Source organism: Cucumis melo, chromosome 1 (genome assembly GCF_025177605.1).
Source record: "Cucumis melo cultivar AY chromosome 1, USDA_Cmelo_AY_1.0, whole genome shotgun sequence".
In the NCBI taxonomy this organism is placed as follows: domain Eukaryota; kingdom Viridiplantae; phylum Streptophyta; class Magnoliopsida; order Cucurbitales; family Cucurbitaceae; genus Cucumis; species Cucumis melo.
In genome coordinates this window covers 38052726-38072773 of record NC_066857.1, presented here as the reverse complement: position 1 = coordinate 38072773, position 20048 = coordinate 38052726, and the positions used below count along the sequence as shown (strand labels likewise).

At 32.6% G+C, this 20048-nt stretch overlaps 4 protein-coding genes across 5 annotated transcripts; all 4 read right to left on the bottom strand.

The window, feature by feature from the left end:
- Window positions 1-677: 677 nt before the first annotated feature.
- On the bottom strand, window positions 678-3711 carry LOC103500791 (nuclear pore complex protein NUP35). Its single transcript, XM_008464222.3, has 4 exons — window positions 3444-3711; window positions 2466-3065; window positions 1658-1769; window positions 678-1100 (listed from the first exon to the last, which is right to left on the bottom strand). The coding sequence occupies exons 2-4, from the start codon at window positions 3038-3040 to the stop codon at window positions 795-797; spliced, it is 993 nt and encodes a 330-aa protein (XP_008462444.1). The 5' UTR covers window positions 3041-3065; window positions 3444-3711; the 3' UTR covers window positions 678-794.
- Window positions 3712-4335: 624 nt separating this feature from the next.
- On the bottom strand, window positions 4336-5279 carry LOC103500790 (uncharacterized). Its single transcript, XM_008464221.3, has 3 exons — window positions 5083-5279; window positions 4906-4968; window positions 4336-4685 (listed from the first exon to the last, which is right to left on the bottom strand). Exons 1-3 carry the CDS (start codon window positions 5158-5160, stop codon window positions 4488-4490), a joined length of 339 nt encoding a protein of 112 aa, XP_008462443.1. The 5' UTR covers window positions 5161-5279; the 3' UTR covers window positions 4336-4487.
- A 6632-nt stretch (window positions 5280-11911) lies between these two features.
- On the bottom strand, window positions 11912-13673 carry LOC103500789 (GATA transcription factor 9-like). The gene is made up of 2 exons (XM_008464220.3): window positions 13041-13673; window positions 11912-12897 (listed from the first exon to the last, which is right to left on the bottom strand). Exons 1-2 carry the CDS (start codon window positions 13344-13346, stop codon window positions 12187-12189), a joined length of 1017 nt encoding a protein of 338 aa, XP_008462442.1. The 5' UTR covers window positions 13347-13673; the 3' UTR covers window positions 11912-12186.
- A 4439-nt stretch (window positions 13674-18112) lies between these two features.
- LOC103500788 (protein transport protein SEC13 homolog B-like) lies at window positions 18113-19755 on the bottom strand. 2 transcript variants are annotated; one of them, XM_008464218.3, is made up of 2 exons: window positions 19607-19755; window positions 18113-19247 (listed from the first exon to the last, which is right to left on the bottom strand). In XM_008464218.3, exon 2 carries the CDS (start codon window positions 19129-19131, stop codon window positions 18226-18228), a length of 906 nt encoding a protein of 301 aa, XP_008462440.1. In that variant the 5' UTR covers window positions 19132-19247; window positions 19607-19755; the 3' UTR covers window positions 18113-18225. The 2 variants fall into 2 exon arrangements, with proteins under 2 accessions (XP_008462440.1, XP_050935066.1); XM_051079109.1 differs by lacking the exon at window positions 19607-19755 and adding an exon at window positions 19505-19602.
- Between the last annotated feature and the right edge of the window lie 293 nt (window positions 19756-20048).

Sequence of the window (20048 nt, the reverse complement as noted above, 5' to 3'; positions counted from 1 at the left end):
CCAAGTTTCAAAATCCTTCCATTTTTATCTTGGGACATCTCAGGACATCTTTACCTCGAGTTTTAAAATTTAAATCCTTATGTTTTTATTTAGAGCATCTCGACGCAACTTGCCCCAAGTTTAAAACATTTTCCTTATGTTTTTCATTTTGGAGCATCTCAAGAAACTTTGCTCCTAGTTTTAAAATCTAAAACATTCTATTTTACATCTCAAAGCATCTTGGAAGAACTTTGCCCTAAGTTTAATTTCGAGAACCAATAGGTACTATCTACCCTCCACACACGTACACATAAAGCAACTCAATTAGATTTTAAAATCGGTTTAATGCCTTCAAACAAATCGAACCACATGTATTTGATTTCAATTCGATTGTGATTTGGTTTGTCAATCGATTTAGTTTTTAACTATTTTTTTTTAACACCCTTAAATTGTAGCATGCATTAATAATTATAATGATTCGAGGTTACCCCACATGTTTGAAATGAGTTCTTTCAACCTATTGTAAATATTCAACAAGAGAAAAGTTTCTAAGGGTGGGAAGTGGAGATATACTTATATACCTGGTTCTCATATTTGTTTGGTTTTCAAGGGCACGAGAAAATGTTCGAGCATCATGTTCATGTCCCTCTGTCTCAATTTTAGTAAGAATCAGGAAAAACAATCACAAGATCAAGATGGACGGTGAAATGTGAACATTGCACACAGTTATAAGAGTCCATAAAATATCACGCCTAATCAATGTGTAAGCTCTCAAATTTCAAGGAATTACTTGCCACACGAAGTCGAGGAGGAGCTTAGACTCCAAACATCAAATCCATCACCTTAGATACTAATGATTTTGATGGTGAAGCGATGGCACCTCCTGAGTGCCGTGCACTAGTGTTACCATTTTGAAGACTGTAGGGAAGCATGGGTCCTCTCGTTGCAAGGAGTTCTGAGGTTCGAGAAGATACCGGTGGGATAACCATGAATCCCGGATTGTTTAATTTTTCATCTAGTGCCTGCCGATGCATTGGGTCCACTGGTTTCACACCAACAATTAGCACCCCATTAATTTGAATACCATTTTTATTGAGAGCCTTCTGGGCATCAGATCGGTTCTGCACCAGAAACAAAATTAAACAACATATTTATAATGTAAATAGTATTTCTAAGAGGTTGAAATATAGCGTCTTCCTGCTCATATATGGATGTTATATGAGTTACATATACCTAATGTAATATGTATCCTTCTACTGGTCAAAGGGTCAAGTCTTGATTTGATTATGAAGCATTAATTTGATGAGGTTAATATTCAAACAAAACACGCAATAGGCGTCAATTAAATCTTAAACCATATTAGCCATCTTGAGAGCTCAACTGGTGAAGGCATATTAACCTAACCAAAAGGTAGCCGTTTGTATCACCACCCCCATATTGTTGAACTAGAAAACAATGACAACTTCAAACCTAATGCCTTTTCTAGCATCCATGAATTCATGTTGTGCTGTTATTTTTCATAATAATTGATACATAATTAACAAGATTTCAAATTTTAACAACTAGCAACAAAGCCATTCCGATTTACAATAATAGATTGAAAGAATCTAAAAGAAAAAGAACATCAAACGAGAAAACCAAAGTCAAATAAAGCTAGGAAACAGAGATAAATTGGTACCTGATAAAGAATGTGCATCCAATTAGCATCTCTTGGACCAGGAAGGTGTTTCAAGATCTCACCGCATTTCTCAAACTCCCTCAAAACTAGATTTGTATCAGCAGGGGAAAATCTGAAGAAAGAGAACAACAAATTATATAATTAATAAATAACATTTGGAATCAGTAACAGCATCGCTTCTTATCAAATATTCAACACTAACAATTCAAATTGCTTATATCGAAACCAACCTCACTTTAGAACTTAAGGGCACCGTTGTATGATCTATAGAATAAATCTTGTTCAGGTAATCTTGTATCAAAACTAATATATATGCAGCCTGCAATAAATTACCACAGCAACGCCACTGAGGTAAATCTAAGCAGCTAGGGTACTTCCTTACATGTCAAAAAAATGAAGCATGCTCATTTATTTCGACAAGAAGGAAATCAAGGTATAAGAACAGGCTTAAAACAATTCCAAATTGAAGGTGTTTAATATCAAATTGATTTTGAAGCAACATTCACTACATGAGCATGATTCTGTGTGCAGGAATGAAATGTGGGTGCATGTAAGAGAGATGCATCCGAGAGAAATGACAAGGCAAGGCTGCACAAACCATATCATAAATACGAAAACCACTTTGATCGTCCACAACGTGATTTAGGAAACTTTAAATGACTCAAAAGAAAATTGGTTAGCTGTTTAACATTAATCAATAAGATATAACAACTCAAAGATGGTAAATGAATCATTCAAATTTCAACCAAGACAAAACCCACAGCTAACGATGATAGATGAGAAGGGAGAAAGGAAATAGACAACTCACCCATAGACAGTAACCCATTCCTCCTCATTCAGTTTTGCTAAAGGCAAGCAATTTCTTTCCACCTCCGGTCTGGCAACTTCCCTCGGGGTTGGAAGTGTGATTAATGCACCAGGTTGAATCACACCTTCGACTGGTGAACTTTTTCCCTTATCTTCTCGCTCGCTCCCACCACCTTTCGATGTTGACCACCAACTAAAGCCAGCCGATCCCTGCCGGCTTGGTTGTCCATTGATTGGTGTATAAGAAGTGCTGGCATTTGACTTGTTTTTCGTCGGCGAAGAGAAGTCATGCCTTCGGATAGGGGTCCTGGGGTCTGATTTAGTTTCTGGGGAAACAGGATAATCAGGAATCCCAGATTCGGGAGAAAAATCTGAAACCGAGCGGTCTTCCAAAGTGAAAACCGGAGGAGGAGGAAGATCTGAGTTTCCAAAATTCTCCCGCCATAAAGCAGAAACAGCAGCTGCCTGGCCTGGAGTTGAAAATTTTCCTTTCCGTGTCGTAACAGGAGATGCTAAATCTTGGTAGAACAATGAACGGCTCCCGGAGTTGGGAGTTCTATGCACAGTGGTATTCATGACTTCAAAGAAAGATATATCTCAACTGCATAGGAACATATAATGAAATTTCCTTTTAGCAAAATAAATTTGAAAAACGAACGTTTAAGTTCTAATAATTAAACCGCCAAACAGTCTGAGTGAGCTCGATTAAAGAACTGGCAGATGCAGGGGGGAATGGGAGAATCTAGGTTCCAGAACAAACCCACAAATACGAATTCTGAGGAAGCAGTCTAGAACTTCATAATAGAAAAAGAAACAATAGATAGGCTAATACGCTATATAGTTCGACTGGGAATGGGTCGATAGGCGCTGGAAAAGATTAATACAATTGTTCAAATAACACAAAAGTGGAGTTCAAGTATACGAAATGCAGAAAACTGGGAAGGCAATGAGCAAATGGAGGAGAGATTAGAACAATCACCTTGAGAAAATGGTCGAGCTCTGCTTCGAACTGATCGATTGGATCAGAGAATTAGAGAGGCGAGGGGACTTGGGAATTTGATTTTTCCCTCCCCAAAGTATTTTGGAATAGAGACGCCCAAATGGGACGACAAAAGACCTAAAAAAAGTTTTGGAAGTTGAAGTTGAAAGTTCGAAACCCTAAACCCCAACTCCCTCTAGTGGGGAATACGGTTTAGGCGGTGTGATTCGTGATATTATTTGAAGGCCATCGTCGAAATGCAACATATTTTAAGTTTTATTTTGTGACAAAAGAAAAAAGAAAGGAAGGTTTTGTATTGTGACAAATTTAAAATTATGTGAAATTTTAATCTTCACATTTTTTTAGCTTAAAATCTATTTCATTCACATGAAATTTGTACTTTTTGATCCTATATTTTCAAATATTAAATGACTTTAATAGATATTAACTTTTAGTCTTCTGTATTTTCAAAAATCAAAATTATTTTTTAAATCAAAATTTTATCACATAATAAATCATAGTTTTTAAGATAACTTTTAAGAACTAAAAATGATATTTTGATGGATAATATAACTTTAGTTCTTATACTAATTCTAAAAAATATTAGAATTAGTGTCTAATCCTACTTTATGGTTGGTCTTTTCATTTACATTATTCTTTTAGTGTTTTAATCACAAATTTTGAAAACATATTTGGGTAAGTAGTCTATTTTCTTATATCTTAAAAACTATGATTTATTATGTAATAAATTTTTTATTTAAAAAAATAATCTTGATCAACTAAACTTAAAAAATGATCTCCTCTCTCTCTCCACTTAATTTGACTATTGAAACTCATTTTAGTTATAGTAAAATCTCAACATTTAAAAAAATCATGCTATCAATTATAGATGTTACCCAACAAGACAATTTAATTAATAAATCAACTGAGAATTATTTGTTATAACTTACATAAAGTACTAATGATATAGCAAATACAATTAAAAAATCAAAAGCATTCGTTACAGACCACTTGAGATGTAATTAAGTTAGGAGTTAAAAAGCTTCAAAATGGAGCTGAAAGAGGTTCCTTGAGCAACTGCAGTACTTTATTTGGGGATTGATCAGTAGAAACGTAAGAGCACTGACATCTTTTTCTTTCTTCCTCAAATTCTCCCAATGATTCTGATTCTGATTCAGATTCTCCTCCTCCTACTCCTCCTCTTTCAAACATATACTTCATCGGTTTCAACCTTTCTACCATCTAAACTCTCAGAAACGCAGACAAAATTAATTACATTTGAATTAAACTATTAACATTATATCCATCTTCTAAGAAAATCATGTTTAAAAACGTAAAACCAACCATATGAATAATGTCTCCAACATTACAAAAATAATTTCAACATTTCCAAACCCTACACAGCACAACTAAGAGCAATATTTCAATTATATTAGATATCGTTGTTAAGAGAAACACATACATCAATCAATACAAGAGAAGCTTCACTGGGTTCCAGTTTCTGAACAACATCAGCAGCCACTTCCTGCAAAAACCAAAACCCAAAAAAAGAAAAAAGAAAAAAGAATTAAAAAATAGATTAAAATAAGGATAAATATAAAGGTTGGGTTCGTTGTATTGCAATGGGTTATTGGCTGACCCTAGCCTGGTGGAGTTGGCCTTGGTTCAAGGTTTTGGGCTCCAATTCAATGGAGCAACAAACATTAGGCTTAGCCATAATTATAAGCCAAAGATGAAAAGCTAGAAACTTTGCAGCAGCAACAGCAGCAGCCCATTAATATTTGCTACTACACAAAATTAAGGCTTTGCTTTACAGCAATATAATTTTGATTCTGTGGCTAACCAAATTTATACCCCAACACTTTCAATCCTTTTTGGCAAAAATTCACGGGCTCTTTTGACTTGATCATTAAACTTGCCTTCAAAACACTTGAGGCTCTTAACAAAAGTAACCTCGATAAGTTATTATTGTCCTCTTTCAGTCCTTTCTCGTGGGAGATGCAAAAATTTTATTTCAACCAATATAATGCTTTGAATCGTTATATTGGTCACAGATTTCCTCAATGCCCGATCAATCTTCAGGCTCAAGTTTAGTTAGATAAATTTACTCCAGTGAAAAGTAGGGTAACTATTACTGTTCATGAAAATTTATTTAAATATTATTATCTTATTTAAAGATGGATTTCGGAAAAACTCTTTTAAATACTCACACTTTAAGTTGTTGGTTTGGGCCTTAGGGGTGAGGAGATAGACAAATGTGACATTGTCAATATCTTCACACGCACGTGCCGTCATTACTCGTTCGAGCAAGACTAGGTGTGGTTATGGTGGAATAAAATAATGATAGACTTATCTTTTTGCTAAAATAAATTTTGACATACCATTGCTGTTTTTCATAATTCATTTTAGACCGTTGAACCTTTTCGCTTGGCATATTAATATACCAACATTATATTCCCTCCACTATATATAGATTCATTTTGATTCTCATTTGAGCTCATCAAAAAGGAAAAAAAACTATTCTCTCGTATTCTATTTTGTTATGTTTTTTAAATCGTGAATTTCAGCAAAGTATCTATTTGAATGTTGGTTTTCCACTTGGTTTTGGTGTAGCTCCAATCAACGAACAAAGGTTGTTTTTATCCAGTAGACAACATGATAATTCCTAAAACTATTTGTATATTGAGCAGAGTCGCAAAACGTCTCAAAGAAAGCAAGATCCACCACTCAACTATACTACTAATGGATTTATTTTTGCAAATTTATCCTTTCGACGTATAACTCTATCAAAATGCTTTAATAGTTACCTTAAATAGTAGACTTTTAATACCAAAACTTCTTCATCTTTTTTATATTTAAATTTAGTTTTTATTTGATGGTTAAATTTTTTAAGAGTCACACATCTAAGCTTTCTAGATTTGAATTTGATTTTTCACATGAATCTTAAGTAAAGTAATGTTTTAGATGAGACGTTATATTTTGTTTATCGATCTATGGAACCAATTAGTAAAAAATTAATTTAAATGAGTCAAATATGTCCATCTTTGCTACCAATGAACTAATTTCAAGACTACAAGTGCTAGCTTTGAAGATTTAAAAGACTATAAAAGAAATTCAAATTATATGGCAAACAAAACGACATCCTAGAAGGTAAGTTACTGTTTTTCTTTTATTTATTTATTAAAAAAGAGAGATTTAAACGTAACAAAACATGATAAATTAAAAAAGTTAAAACCAATGATAATTTGACGGGTGTTTACCTGTTTTTTATATTCTTAGTTAAAACCACTTGAATCGACAGCGAGTTTTATTTGTCAAAGAAAACTACCTTTTCTTTTTTTCTTTTTTTTTTTTTCCTGAAAACTTAAAATTTGAAAACACTCCACAAAAGTAGATAATGGAACATACAGTAGTATCTAATTAAATTGTAGTAGTTAAATTCCTACGCTATGATTTAAATTTTAATATAAATTTTTAAATTATGTATTTAATTTGTATGTGATAATTAATTTAGATTAAGTAATTTTAATAATAAACCAATAAAGAAATGTATAAAAAATGGGTAGCAAGAAAACTATTTTTTATGGTCAGTATAACCAGTGACGGATCCATAAATTTTATATAGGGGGCACTGGACACTATATAGTGAACATACTAAAAATCTTTAAAAAATATCTCGATGTTTCGCTAATGGTCCAATAACATTCACTACATTTATAGCAATAAAAAAATATCGACAATTTCCACGTGATTTTTTTTAACATAAATATGTGAATTTAAAATTTGCATTAAAAAAAGAAAAAAAGAAAGAAAGAATAATACTTTTTTCATGGAATATTATTGAGGAAGTGAAAATTTAGATTATCGACTTTGGTGTGTTTTTTTTTCTAAATATTTGTTAAATGACAAATGACCGTTAAGAAATAAATTAGGGTTTTATCTTAGTTAGGTTTTTTTCTTTTTTAAAAAAATTATCTTCATTTTAGGAAATCATTGGAATTTCGATTTTACCTTAGGTTTTTTTTTTCTTTTTAAAAAGTTATATATATTTTTTTAGGAAATTATTGAAATTTATGAAGAAGTTTGATATTTGAAGAAAGAAAATTATTAATTTTTTTAAATAAAATTTATTTTGTGACAATTTGGGAAAATATGATATTTGAAGAAAGAAAATTATTAATTTGAATTCTTGACCTCAAGTTTATAGAAATATCTTATTCATAAGATTAAGCTAGAAAAGCTTGCATAAAATAAGGGGAAGTTTATCTTTTATCCATTCTCTTCCTTATTTTCATTTAATAATTAAAACAAAAAAGATTAATGAAATGAATGTAGATTATATTAATTAAGGAGTAGAAAGATTAATTGTTGTGAAAAGAAGTATGATGTGAAAATAGTAGATACAGCATCACATTATGTAGTACTTGGAAAAACAAAATTATATAAAATTGATGGGAATTGGGGATTTCTTGTGGTTGACGTTGTGGATTGTCAAAAGCACATATATTGATGTTGTTTAATGAAAAAAAGATAACAATAATAATAAAAGGAGAGGCCGGGTAGGTGTAAAATCACATGTGAAAAGGGGATTAAAACACAAGAGAGAAATATCATTAATTTAATTAGCTGAAAGCAATTATTAACTTTCAAAATGTGAGTTTGAGGATCAACCTCTTTTAACAAACTACTTTACCTGCATTTTTAGAGCTGGTTTGAAATTATTTTACTACAATATTATGTGTTTTCAAAAAATCCTTTCAAATTCACCATACATACATACATACATACATATATATATATATCAATGGTTGCTTCTAACTTTAATTAATCATAACTTATAAATGGTAGAAATGACCATATAAATTACTGCCAGAAAATGACAAATAAATTATTTTTACTTGCACCATATTAGATATGCTGTTTTTTTAGTACAAGGATATATTAAAATGGTTCGATTTTAATTTTCAAATAAATCCTAGCAGAATGATTTAATATAATTGACTCAAAATGTGAATGTTGATATGATAAATGTTGGCCACTAAAATATATCACACTCCAACTATTTTATATATCCATTTGAATAGCGTAAACTGAAACGACAAAATTAGCCTTAATTTCAATATAATCCTCCCATGAGAGAGAGTCTTTGTGAAATAATTACGAGAGATGGGGAATAAACAATAATCCCAATTTTTCTCCTAAAAAATTAAATTTAAAATAATTAAGTATATAAGAATATTTTAAAATATGTAAATGTAGCAAAATCTATCCGTGAATGAAGTCAATCATCGATAGACTATATTACAAATATTAGTCTATCAATGATAAACCATTAGAGTCTATTAGTGACTATTGCGGATAGACTTTCCTATATTTATAATTTTTTAAAAATATTATTATGTATTTAATTATTATTCAAAAAATTATTATCGATTATAATTAGGGACATTTGCAAAAATAGTAAAAAAATTATGATAATATAACTTACGTCACTATATTTTCTAAATTGCAAAAATCGCAAATTTAAAAGCGGATAACCATCTAATAGCTCTCCGATAATCCTTTAATAGTCGTCTGATAGCTGTCTAATATCATTAATTACTTGTCATATTTTTCATATTCGCAAAATACAAAAAAAAAAAAAAAAAGATGTGTTATGAGCTAGTTTCTTCTAAATTTTTTTGTCATCTGATGTAGTTTCCCTTATAATTAGCCAACAAAATTACATGCAAAGATTCCCGAGAATTCAGCACCAAATTTCAAGGCCAAAAGTTTAATTTGATAATATTCTCAACTGCATAAGTGTTTATCAATCAACTGGTTGAGCAGTTTATATGAATTAAATGAAACATTACTCATTTATGAAATATGAATTATCTATGTTAAAATTTATTGGTTTATTTATCTATTCATTTAATGGTTGAATTCAAAAAGTGTTTCGTTCTAATATAATAAATATTTGACGTATTGACATACATAATTTATTTTTAATATCATTTTATATGTTTGAAATATTAATATCTTATAAATATGATCATCGAGAGTTTCTAACATTTGAATGTACTAACTACGAAATCTACTGTTTAAAATCCTCTACCCAAAGGCCAGGCAAATGTTTTGGAGAATGTTAAAGGTAATTTCATAACGTTATATTATGTTGGAAAGGTTGGTATTTCAATCCCCAGTGAATTTGAACCAAACAAAATAAGTACAAGGTACCAACAAAAAAAAGACTATAAAAATAGTCTAAAATAGAGTAACTATATCGTGGAATTGACATAAATAGTAAATAAAAGACTTGCCAACTTGAGTTAAATTGCTACAGAACTAAGAGGTAATAAAAATCAACATATAAGATATATACACTAGTCATTTAAATTATTTAAGATCATTTGTGCTATACTTTAACTTCTATAACGAAAATATGCATATACAGATATCACATTTGAATTAGATGAAGGATCTGAAGATACATGAAAGCATGGTTAAGAAATACTTAAAATAATTAAAAATAAACAAAATGAATATTTTTTTAGTGACTCAATTAACTATAGAAATTCCACATTTAAGCATGCTTAATTAAGTTGAAGCAATTTTATGTTGGGTGGGATCTTATAGAAATTTTCTTATTATACATATGAGAGAAGACAAAAGCATGTTGAAAGAATGTGTTGATGAAATAAAAAAATAACTTTTGACGACATAAGCACATAGCTTTATTTTGAAAGTGTACCGATCATAAAAACTCATGAACTAAGATTAGAGTTAATAGAGGAACAGTAATTTCTTCCAACCTTACAAACCATTGCTACACCATTAAAGTTAAAAAGAAAACATATTTGGAGAAAGAATGGACCACATCAAATAGACGTAAAGTAAAGTTTAATCTGCTATGAATAATAGGGTTGAATATAAGTAAAACTTTAATTTGATATATTATATAGTATATGGTTCATTGAATTGTGTAAGCTTTGGAGACACACTTGCGGTCCATGTGGATGGTACGTAGAGGATACGATGGTAATAAAAAGTGGTACGAAATGGGAATGGATATGGGGACTCTGAAAACAATGCTCTCTCCAGTGGCTGCCTTGGTATTTGTCCTTTAACCCCCCCATGTGCATGTGACAATAAAGAAGGGAAAAGAATTTGAAATGAAATGCCACCAAATTTTTGTTTATATTTTACTTTATTATAATAATATAATAAATGGGAAATGAAAATCATAAAAATAAATAAATAAGCAATAATATTGCATATCTTTTTTGAATGCTTAACCCAACAAAACAAAAATTATTAATAAATAGAGGAAAGAAAAAAGTCGTGAATTTTAGTGAAAGCTTAATGAGTTATTCATGTGCAATTTGGCCATATATCTACTCCAAAACCAAAAGAAAGCTATCACAGCTGCAAACCTTGGTTTTTGTTTCTTTTCATGGCCCATTTCATTTGGCTTAAACCTCAAAGTTGTTTTTGTACCACCCCTTGTGTTTCCCTTCCTTTCTTTTCTCAATTATTTGTATTTCTTTCTTGTTTTCTTCTAAGGTGAAAGCCTTGCTTCAGGGAATGAATTTAGTTGATCTTCTCACCTCCTAAATTAGTTAAGACTGTATGCTTTAACTTAACCATTCTTCAATAACGATATAAAATGGTATGATTGTCCATTCAAACGTACTATCCATATTTTATTGTCATTTTTATATTTATGATCTAGATCACTAGATATATACCAAAGATACACCAGGTTGTTTTGTAGTTATTTTGACTTTAATACAACAGTAATGAATGACCAAATAGATTAAAAAAGTGAATAAAATTGAGAAGTAAAAATTCTATCTTCACAACCCTTCGTGTGTATGCAGTCCCACAATTGGATTTGATATTCAAACATAGCTTTGTGGTCATGTGTTTTCATTTTATTTCTTGGATCCATGTTAAAGTTATAGCACATCTTAGTCAAGTTATACTTGCAAATATAATATAATTAACTAGCTATTATACGACCAATAAATTTGATAGAACATGAATAAGAGAAAAACAAATAAAAACATCATTGCATTTCTACTTTTTACTCCCTTTTTCGTTTGAAACAATTACCTTACCCTTGTTGTTAGTTTGCCCAACATCTTCACATTAAATTTTATATTTTGAAAAAACTACTTTAAGAAATAGCATGTATACCTCTCTTGAAAAAGATTCTGTCCAAGCAAAATGGCCTAAGTCGAATTATATCAATGATTAAGAAGTTTATGATTTAAATCCTTTATTTGTATTGTACTAAAAAACTATAAGAGTAAATGAAAATTTAATAAAGGAAAATGAAAATTGTTAACGGAAGGATTAAACGGATATATGATACTAAAAGAGTACAGACTAAATTTATAATTTGGAACCAAAAGAGATATGGTTTTGACGGTATATAATAAAATTTGACAGATAAGCCCAATTTAAAGATATTTGTAATTACCTTTAAAATCGATCAAAGCCCTCTTTTCATTATTATTATTATTTATTTCATTTATTATATTTTCCTCTTTTTTTCTGTCTTCTGTTCTCTCAAACTCTACAATTTCATCCTCAATATTAAAAATTGTGATTAAATAAAAATTGTCAGCTCCTCTGTTTTTCTTTATATGATACGACCAAAATGGACTCTGAAAGGAAAGGAAAAGAATAAAAAAGAAAAAAAAAAAAAAAAAAAAAAAAAAGTGATTGCGCAATTATGAAGTCCACGGTAAGATTGCTACACTAGCATTCGCCAGATCATATGCCTAACACTGGGGCCCGTGTGATGAGAAATCAGGTACTCATCACAACCGTTCGTTACTCCGAAAATTGCACTCTGATTTACGAATTGTTGCTGTTGCGCAATTTGAAGCTCCTTCTGCCTTCTGAGCTCCAGAACTTTCCTGTGAGAATTCGAGTGTTTCGCCGATATGAACGTCGGACTCGCTGCCGGTCGATACTCCGGGACTAACCGTCCGGACTTGTACCGGACGCCACAAGCGTTGCAGAGTGTTTTAGGACCCATAGGTCCAGTTCGCCATTGAGGAGTCTTCTCCGCCTGACAATGCAGGCATTTACGGCCGGAGGAATCTCCGTTCGGAGCATCTTTCTTCTTCGACGAAGATGATTTCGGCGGTTTAGGATCGGCTGGAGAGAGGAGATGGAGGAGGCGTGTGGTCCAGTCACAAGGAGCGGTTCGCGATCGCTTGCTTCGAGCTTTGCAAGGGAGCGGCGTTTCGGCTGGGAAACGCGGCGAATTATTCGAGGAATCGGAGGGAATTGATACGGAAGGCGGTAATGCCGAGGAAGATGAAGTTTCTGGAGTTTGAGGTTTGGAAATTGAATGACTATTAGAGAGGTAATTAAGCACTTGAAGATCTTTCCCTTCCGTGGAGAATGAATCTTCAACGAAGTTCGAGAGCCATTCGAGTTCCGCTAAATCATCGCACTGTAAACATAGAATCCAGAAATTGAATCAGAATCGAGCTAATCTGTCTTCAAATTGTTTTCAACGAATTCCAAATTTCAGTGTTCAATTAACTGATTTGAAGTTCCGAATAACACAGTAGAAATTCAAATGTGAAACATTACCGGAACGCAAAGGTCTCCGGAGAATTGAGACTCGTCGAAACTCCGAGAGCCGATATTTCCATGGAAATGATGATGATCACCACCAGAGACAGAGGAATTACAGCTATCAACTGCAGTAATGGTTGAGGAATCCGTCGAACTTCCCGCCACGTTATCGAAGCAACCGTCTGTCATTATCGTATCTTCATTAGAAAAGTCAAGTAGGTCATCAATGGTGAAATGCTCCGCAGCCTTCGTCATCTCCTGCGAAAACTCTCCCACACCACCATCGAAATATCCACCGATCAGAAATTTGTTCACCTCCATGACCACACCAAAACGAAAACTCTCTCTCACACACACACAAACTCAAAACAAAAATCTCGTTGTTCGAGAGAAAAAGAGGAGCAAGTAAAATTGGCAGAAGAATCGGTAAAAGAAAAAAAAACAAAAGAGGTGGAAGAAAAGAGAATGTGTTGGATGGAGAATGGGGAAGATGGAGAAGAGGGGGATTTTGAGGACCAAATCCAAGGGCAGAAATGGAATACAGCCTTTATTTTTTTCTTAGAAAAAAAAAAAGGAATGAGCATCTCGCTGCATGCAGAGGGAGATGAATATAATAATGAGGAAGTGACTTGCAAGTTCTGTAAAGTTGTTTCCAATTAAACTCTCCTTCTTTTTTTTTCCCTTCCAAAATATACCATTTTATTTTTTCACTCTGACCAAAACGCCCTTCCTTCTACTTCAAATTTAACCTCTTTACCACCAGTAATCCCAACTCCAGCTTTTCTCCTCGTCGATGGCTTCCACATACAATATAGTAATTTTGTGAAAATAAAAGTAATAAATCTCCATTAATTAATTACAGACATTAATCTTCTACTTACTGTGATACAAATTTCACACCTAAATAATCCATCTTGCAGGTTTTGTCGCTGTGATTCCTCCAATAATGTCCAAAATTACAGCCGGATTCTTCTGCCTTGGCTAATAATATTTTTTCCCCATTGGGACGTGTGCTTTTTTCATATATATATATATATATATATATTTTAAATACACTTAAATTTGTTTTTAATATAATTATTATTTTTTTCTATCACAACCCTTTATTATATTCTTCTTCCCACGTTAAAGCACGACGCTTACAGCTCGACTTCATCAACATTAAAACGCTCTCTCTCTTTTAATCTCTCACCCCAAAATTCAATTCTAATTTCTCTTCTCCGTGTTCTAATATATTGAATAAAGGTAAAACTACATCTTAGATTTTTCAAGAATATGCCACTCACTTCATATCTACTTTTTTGGTTTTCCAATTTTTAGAAATACGTGTGTTTAGTCTAATATTTTCAAAAGTCAGCTTATAAGTTCTGAGATTAAAAATGTATATTTTAATAATTGAATTATCAAGTGTGCCTATTCTCCAAAATTAGGAAATTATAAGTTATATTTTGAGAATTCAACCAGCAAATGTTACTATTTCTCAACAATCCAGTAATATAAAGATAAATAAAATATATCTAATATCCCAATAATTCTAAATATTCGACCTTAATTATTATTATGAATTATACGAGTGGGGTGCGTGACTTTGTGTAATGTTTATATTTGTTTATTTAGTTATATATTTCGATGGAAAACAAAAGATGCCATTAATGGTTGTAAAAATATTGTGGAGTAAATTGAGGACATGGACACTGATCCCAAAACTGGATAAGGTTGTTTAGTTAGTATTTCAGATTGGTTAAAATATGTACTAAATCGTTTGATTTAATCATTACACTGTTAAAAAATAAAGTTCGAAAATACTTTTGTTTATTGTAAATGTATCTACCTAGTTTTAGTGAAATGCACATTTACTTCAATTTCTTAAGGTAACATTTCCTTTTGCAGTGAATTTTTGTCTCTCGGAATAATGTCTATTTTGAAATTTATAATAATTTAATTTTTATATGTACAGTATTGAAATCCATAGATTTGATGGATAAAAATTTATCATATACAAAAATGAACTGTTGTGTGCTTAAGACTAACAAATTTATAGTGCATACAACTTATATAAATTAAATTAATAAAAATTAAAACAGCACATACACATTTATTATGGATTTGCTTTTAGATATTTTTTTTTTTATCCTTGTTGATTTTCAATATAGTTAAATGAATTGGGAAAGAAAGACTGGTACAATCAAGAATGAACCTAAATATTGTTATTTTGATGATATATATGGTAAGCTCTTAATATGTTAAATAAGTAAATTACAGAAAAGGTAAAAGATGTAAGTGCTTATGCAATAAAGTGAATGAACTAAAATTGTTGGTAGAGTGAAAGGGGAAGGAGTAAAGGTATTTATAAAAGAATAATAAAAGAGGCCAAAGATACTTGAATATTGCTTCTTTATTTTTATTTTAATTTTTTTCTTCATTGGAATTAATTTAAAAGGGAGGGTGGGGCCCATGGAGCACGTGACAAAGGTGGGGTTGTGTCAGGGAGCATGTGAGAGGGTTCTTAAGGTTTTTGGTTTGTAAAAGCCAGCCCATTGGTCCCTAAATGGCTGGTCAATTTCCACGTGGCCGGAATCTGTTGCCTGGATAGACCGTCGTTTCCTTCATGTTTCCTCGCACGTGCTTCGTCTTAACGTGTGCAAACAGTGACAACCTCGCACGTGCACTCGCTCACTCACGTGCATTGCACGGACCTTATTTCTTGGGATGCTTCCTCTTGCTTCTTCACATCTTCACGATTCTTCATCGTCCCCTAAAATCTCTATTTCTGTCTTTGGTTAATTACTCGTGTCAATTTAGTTGCATCTTTTTCACATGAATCAATTGTGGTAATAAAATATGTGTCTTTTTTTAGAAGAAAAATATGTGCATTTAAGAGCAATGGTATTAAAGACTTTGGAAAACTATGTGGCTTACCACTCATAAATATCTAATCACATTTTCAAATACATTATGTTATCCTAAATTATAATAAGCTTTTGACTTTAAATATTACATTTTCATTCTTTTTTTTAGTTTTCCAAATTCCTTCCTTTTAAAAACTTTGTATCGTAGGAATAATTTGAACATTAATACAAACATAAATCAATAAATTTGTCTAAATTATAAAAAATAAGCAGTTAACTGGTTTCAGTTCAATATCGTTGATTGACTACAGTTTTAAGTGAATGAAAACCGATCCTAATTAACTGGATTCAATTTTTCAAAAGTGAAACATAAAAGATTAAGAAACTCTTGAATAAATGATTATTAGGACTCATTTGACATAAAATATAATATGTACTATTGTTACTCTTAAAAGTAAGTGAGGCCAATTTGAAGCTAGACCTAAAAAAATTTATTCCTACCACTCTGCAGAAATTGAATCAAACTTATACGAGCATTGAGCAATTTCGTGCTTTTACCTTTTACTAGGCCATTAATGCATCAATGGAGTCAATTGTTCCGTCTGTTCATTTAAAAGTAGGTTGGCCTTGATGTATATATTGAATACTTCAGTTCCTACCTCCGTGTGTATTGTGGCACTACTACAATGACGGTAATGACGGTATGTGATATTAACATCAGCCACGAGTATATAAATCAACTCAAAAACTTTCTTTGGTAAATAAAAGGAAGGGCTGAAGCGAATTGAATATTTTTTTTTTTTTTTTTTTGTTCTTAGAAAGTAAACTTATCTTCTCGTCGGTTGTTTATCATGGTTCTCATCTATTTAATTCAGTCAATTTTCAAAATAAATATCAACTCTATTTAGCTATTGAACCTAAGATTTGAAAGTGCCAAATGTATATAAAATCAACAAGCTCGTGTAGGAAACTAATGTTCAAAAGCATTAATTTTTTTTAATTTTAAAACAAATAATGAAATCCTTGTGTAGTATGCTATTCGTTTTTTTTTTTTTTGCTTTGAAAACTAATTTTATTTTCTACCTTTATCTTAACAATAATAGTTTTCACCTTAATTTCCAAAATTGAAATGAATACCAAATGGGATTGAAATAATTATCTTAAGCTTGATCATTAATTTATATACGAGCAAAATACCAAGAAAGTTTAGAAAGATATTATTTACACTATTTGATGTCTCCAGCGTTGTCAAATAACTAACATGTCCATCAACAATTTGACCTGTCAAGCGAGATAAATGAACCATGTCCATAACATATCACTAGTGAAGTTTTGCATATAAACCCAGTCTAATAAAAATGTCGAACATTACAAAGTCATTTTACTCCAAGCATGCAACAGATTACATTTTCATCAAGCTAACTACTCTCCTAGGTACGATATGAATACAAGTTTAAGAAGAAGATTACTCAAACATCCAATGCACCGATTCAAAGGCTGTTACTGACCTGATGGTTCAAGTTGAATAAACCTGTATCCAAAAAGTTGGATATGCAATATGCAGTAAAGAAAGCATTGCATGGTTGAACGGCGAAGAAAACAGAAGTTCCTTTTAGAATCTTTATTAACTTTTCATGTCACCAGAAACAAGGTTCCCACTAACCGTCTGCCAGCTTAAGTAATTAGATACAAGCCATAACCGGATAAGCAACCACCCGCAACCATAAATTCTAACCTAATGTCTCGCCTCATATCATAACTATCTAGCTTTTGAAAATTAAACTTGTTTATTGGAGAAAGTTATATGAAACCAAAGAAAATCATAGGTGGGTTATAGTGTCTAAAAGGCTACTTTCTAAAAACTAAATAGTTACAAAAAAAAAGGCATTAAACTAGTGATCCACAAACCACCATCAAAGAGCTAGTTGGTGTTGCACTTTCAAGTCTCCACTATTCTTACAAAACAACCCCAATTGTATTTTATCGTTAAAAGAAAATCATAAATTATATAATTCCCGACTAGATGACTATCCTAATTCCTAGCTTGAACTCATTTCTTCCAATTTTTGGCCAACCAAGGGTTGTGGGTCTGCTTATCTTCTACTGAACCTCCCTACCACATCACAGCCAACTAATAGTAAGGGCAAAAGGGGGAGAGGAACTGCTTAGTACTTACCATTGTTCCTTTCAAGCGAAGTAAATGCCAGAGCTAAAAAAATGATCAAAGTGGATGGGTGGTTGAGAACAAATCAATTATATATATTCTGAACTAAACAAAATATGTCTCATGTACCAAGCAGATTTTAAGGTCTAAAACCAGATGATGCACTGCAAAAATTTTAAAACTAGATCTATGGCTCTACCGTTGTCACCTGTTGCCAGTCCCCATCAACAGATTCTTTCCACAAAGTCACACTGTTGTTCCCATCCGCCACAGCCAAGATGTTTCCAGTCAAAGACCATGAGACCCTCCAGACAGCAGTTTTGAAATCATTCAATATCTTTCCTTCCCATTGATCCCCTTCCCTGGCTACAGTCCATATGATAACTTTTCCATCCTGAGAAGCACTTGCAATAGTAGATTTTGGTAGGCCGAGGTTTGGCGCCCATGCAACATCCCTAACCCAATCAGTATGCATCTGAAGTGCAGGGAAACAGTCCATCTTCCAAATTCCATTATACGGTTTCCAAACCTTCACAGTATTATCACAACCACCAGAGCAAAGCTTTAGAACAGGATCAACCAAGCCAGAACCAACAAGAGCACCTGGCGCAGATGAAGGAGCCCATGAGACCGATGTAACACCAAGAGGGTGAGCTTGGTCAATCCTTGATGTATCCCAACCACCATCCTGCCTTGCAGTGAATACTGAAATATTCCCATCAGAGGAACCACATGCCAAACACAGACCCAATTCATGAGGAGCCCAAGCGATAGAATTAACTGAGGATTTATGATCGTCGAAAACATGGGCTTGACTCCACTCGTTCTGATTGCCCTCCTTCCATATAATCACACGTCCATCATAAGAACACGAAGCCAGCAACGACCCAAATTTTGGGTGCGCCCAAGCAGCCTGCCAAACTGGCCCTTGGTGACCAGTAAGCGTGGCTAGATGCTGAGAAGCCGAGTTACTGACTCCAATTATCTTAATGGTCTGATCAGATGAAACTGTTGCAAGACGCTTCCCATAATAATCCATCGAAACATCATGGACGGTGTCCTGGTGACCACTATCTATCTTCTGAGCAGGCATTTCTCTAATACCGATACGACTTATTCTTCAGCTATGCGAACACCGGATCAATTTGAATGTCAAACCTTCCTCTAACTACCTCCGCGGAGCAGATACAATTCGCATTACACTTCAACCTATCAGATTGCAAAGGGGGACATAAAGTAAGAAAAAAAATAGTAAATAATAACAGCAATTGAAAGCATGAGAAAATTTCTAATCAAACATCGTAAATGATGTGAACAACCCACTCAATAAGTCAATTGGTAATGGTAATCAGGTCTCGCAACATTTATAGATCTTAATCTGAGTTTCAAAGTGACATGATTCGAAATAGATAGATCAAGTGAATGAAATTGTAAGAAATTAGCAACACGTTAACAAAGAACCAAACCTCGGAGCAATTACCGACAAATTTACTGATCGAAAGACAAGACACGAAACCCTGGAAGAAAAAATTAAGAGCTACGAAGTGAGGGGAAGAGAAAAGGCAAACCTCGGATGCGGAGAAGATGCAGCATTCAATTTCAGGGAGAACAGGTCGCTCTCTGCACCTGCGACTAATGAGGAGTGGAACGTGAAGAGCGCAGAATTGATCTACCAAGGAGCTATATAATTGGGCCCAAGCAGTGGAGGACCATATTAGGCTTACCCCATGTATTTGGGCTATTACATGAATATCCTCCATTCAGTGGTCTGCTTTCCAAAAATAAATCAAAGGGTCGAGTATTTTAGACCTGGGTTTAGTCGCATTTAATTATTATTATCTGTGAAATTGCTACATATTTAATTACTCAAACTATATAATTATATCAATTGGTATCCACTTAATTTAAATTTAAAATATAAAATAATACTTATTACTTTCCATAAGTTTTTTCTTATAATGTTGAAAGTACAAATTGCTAAAAAATTATACGATGAATGAGTTCATAAAC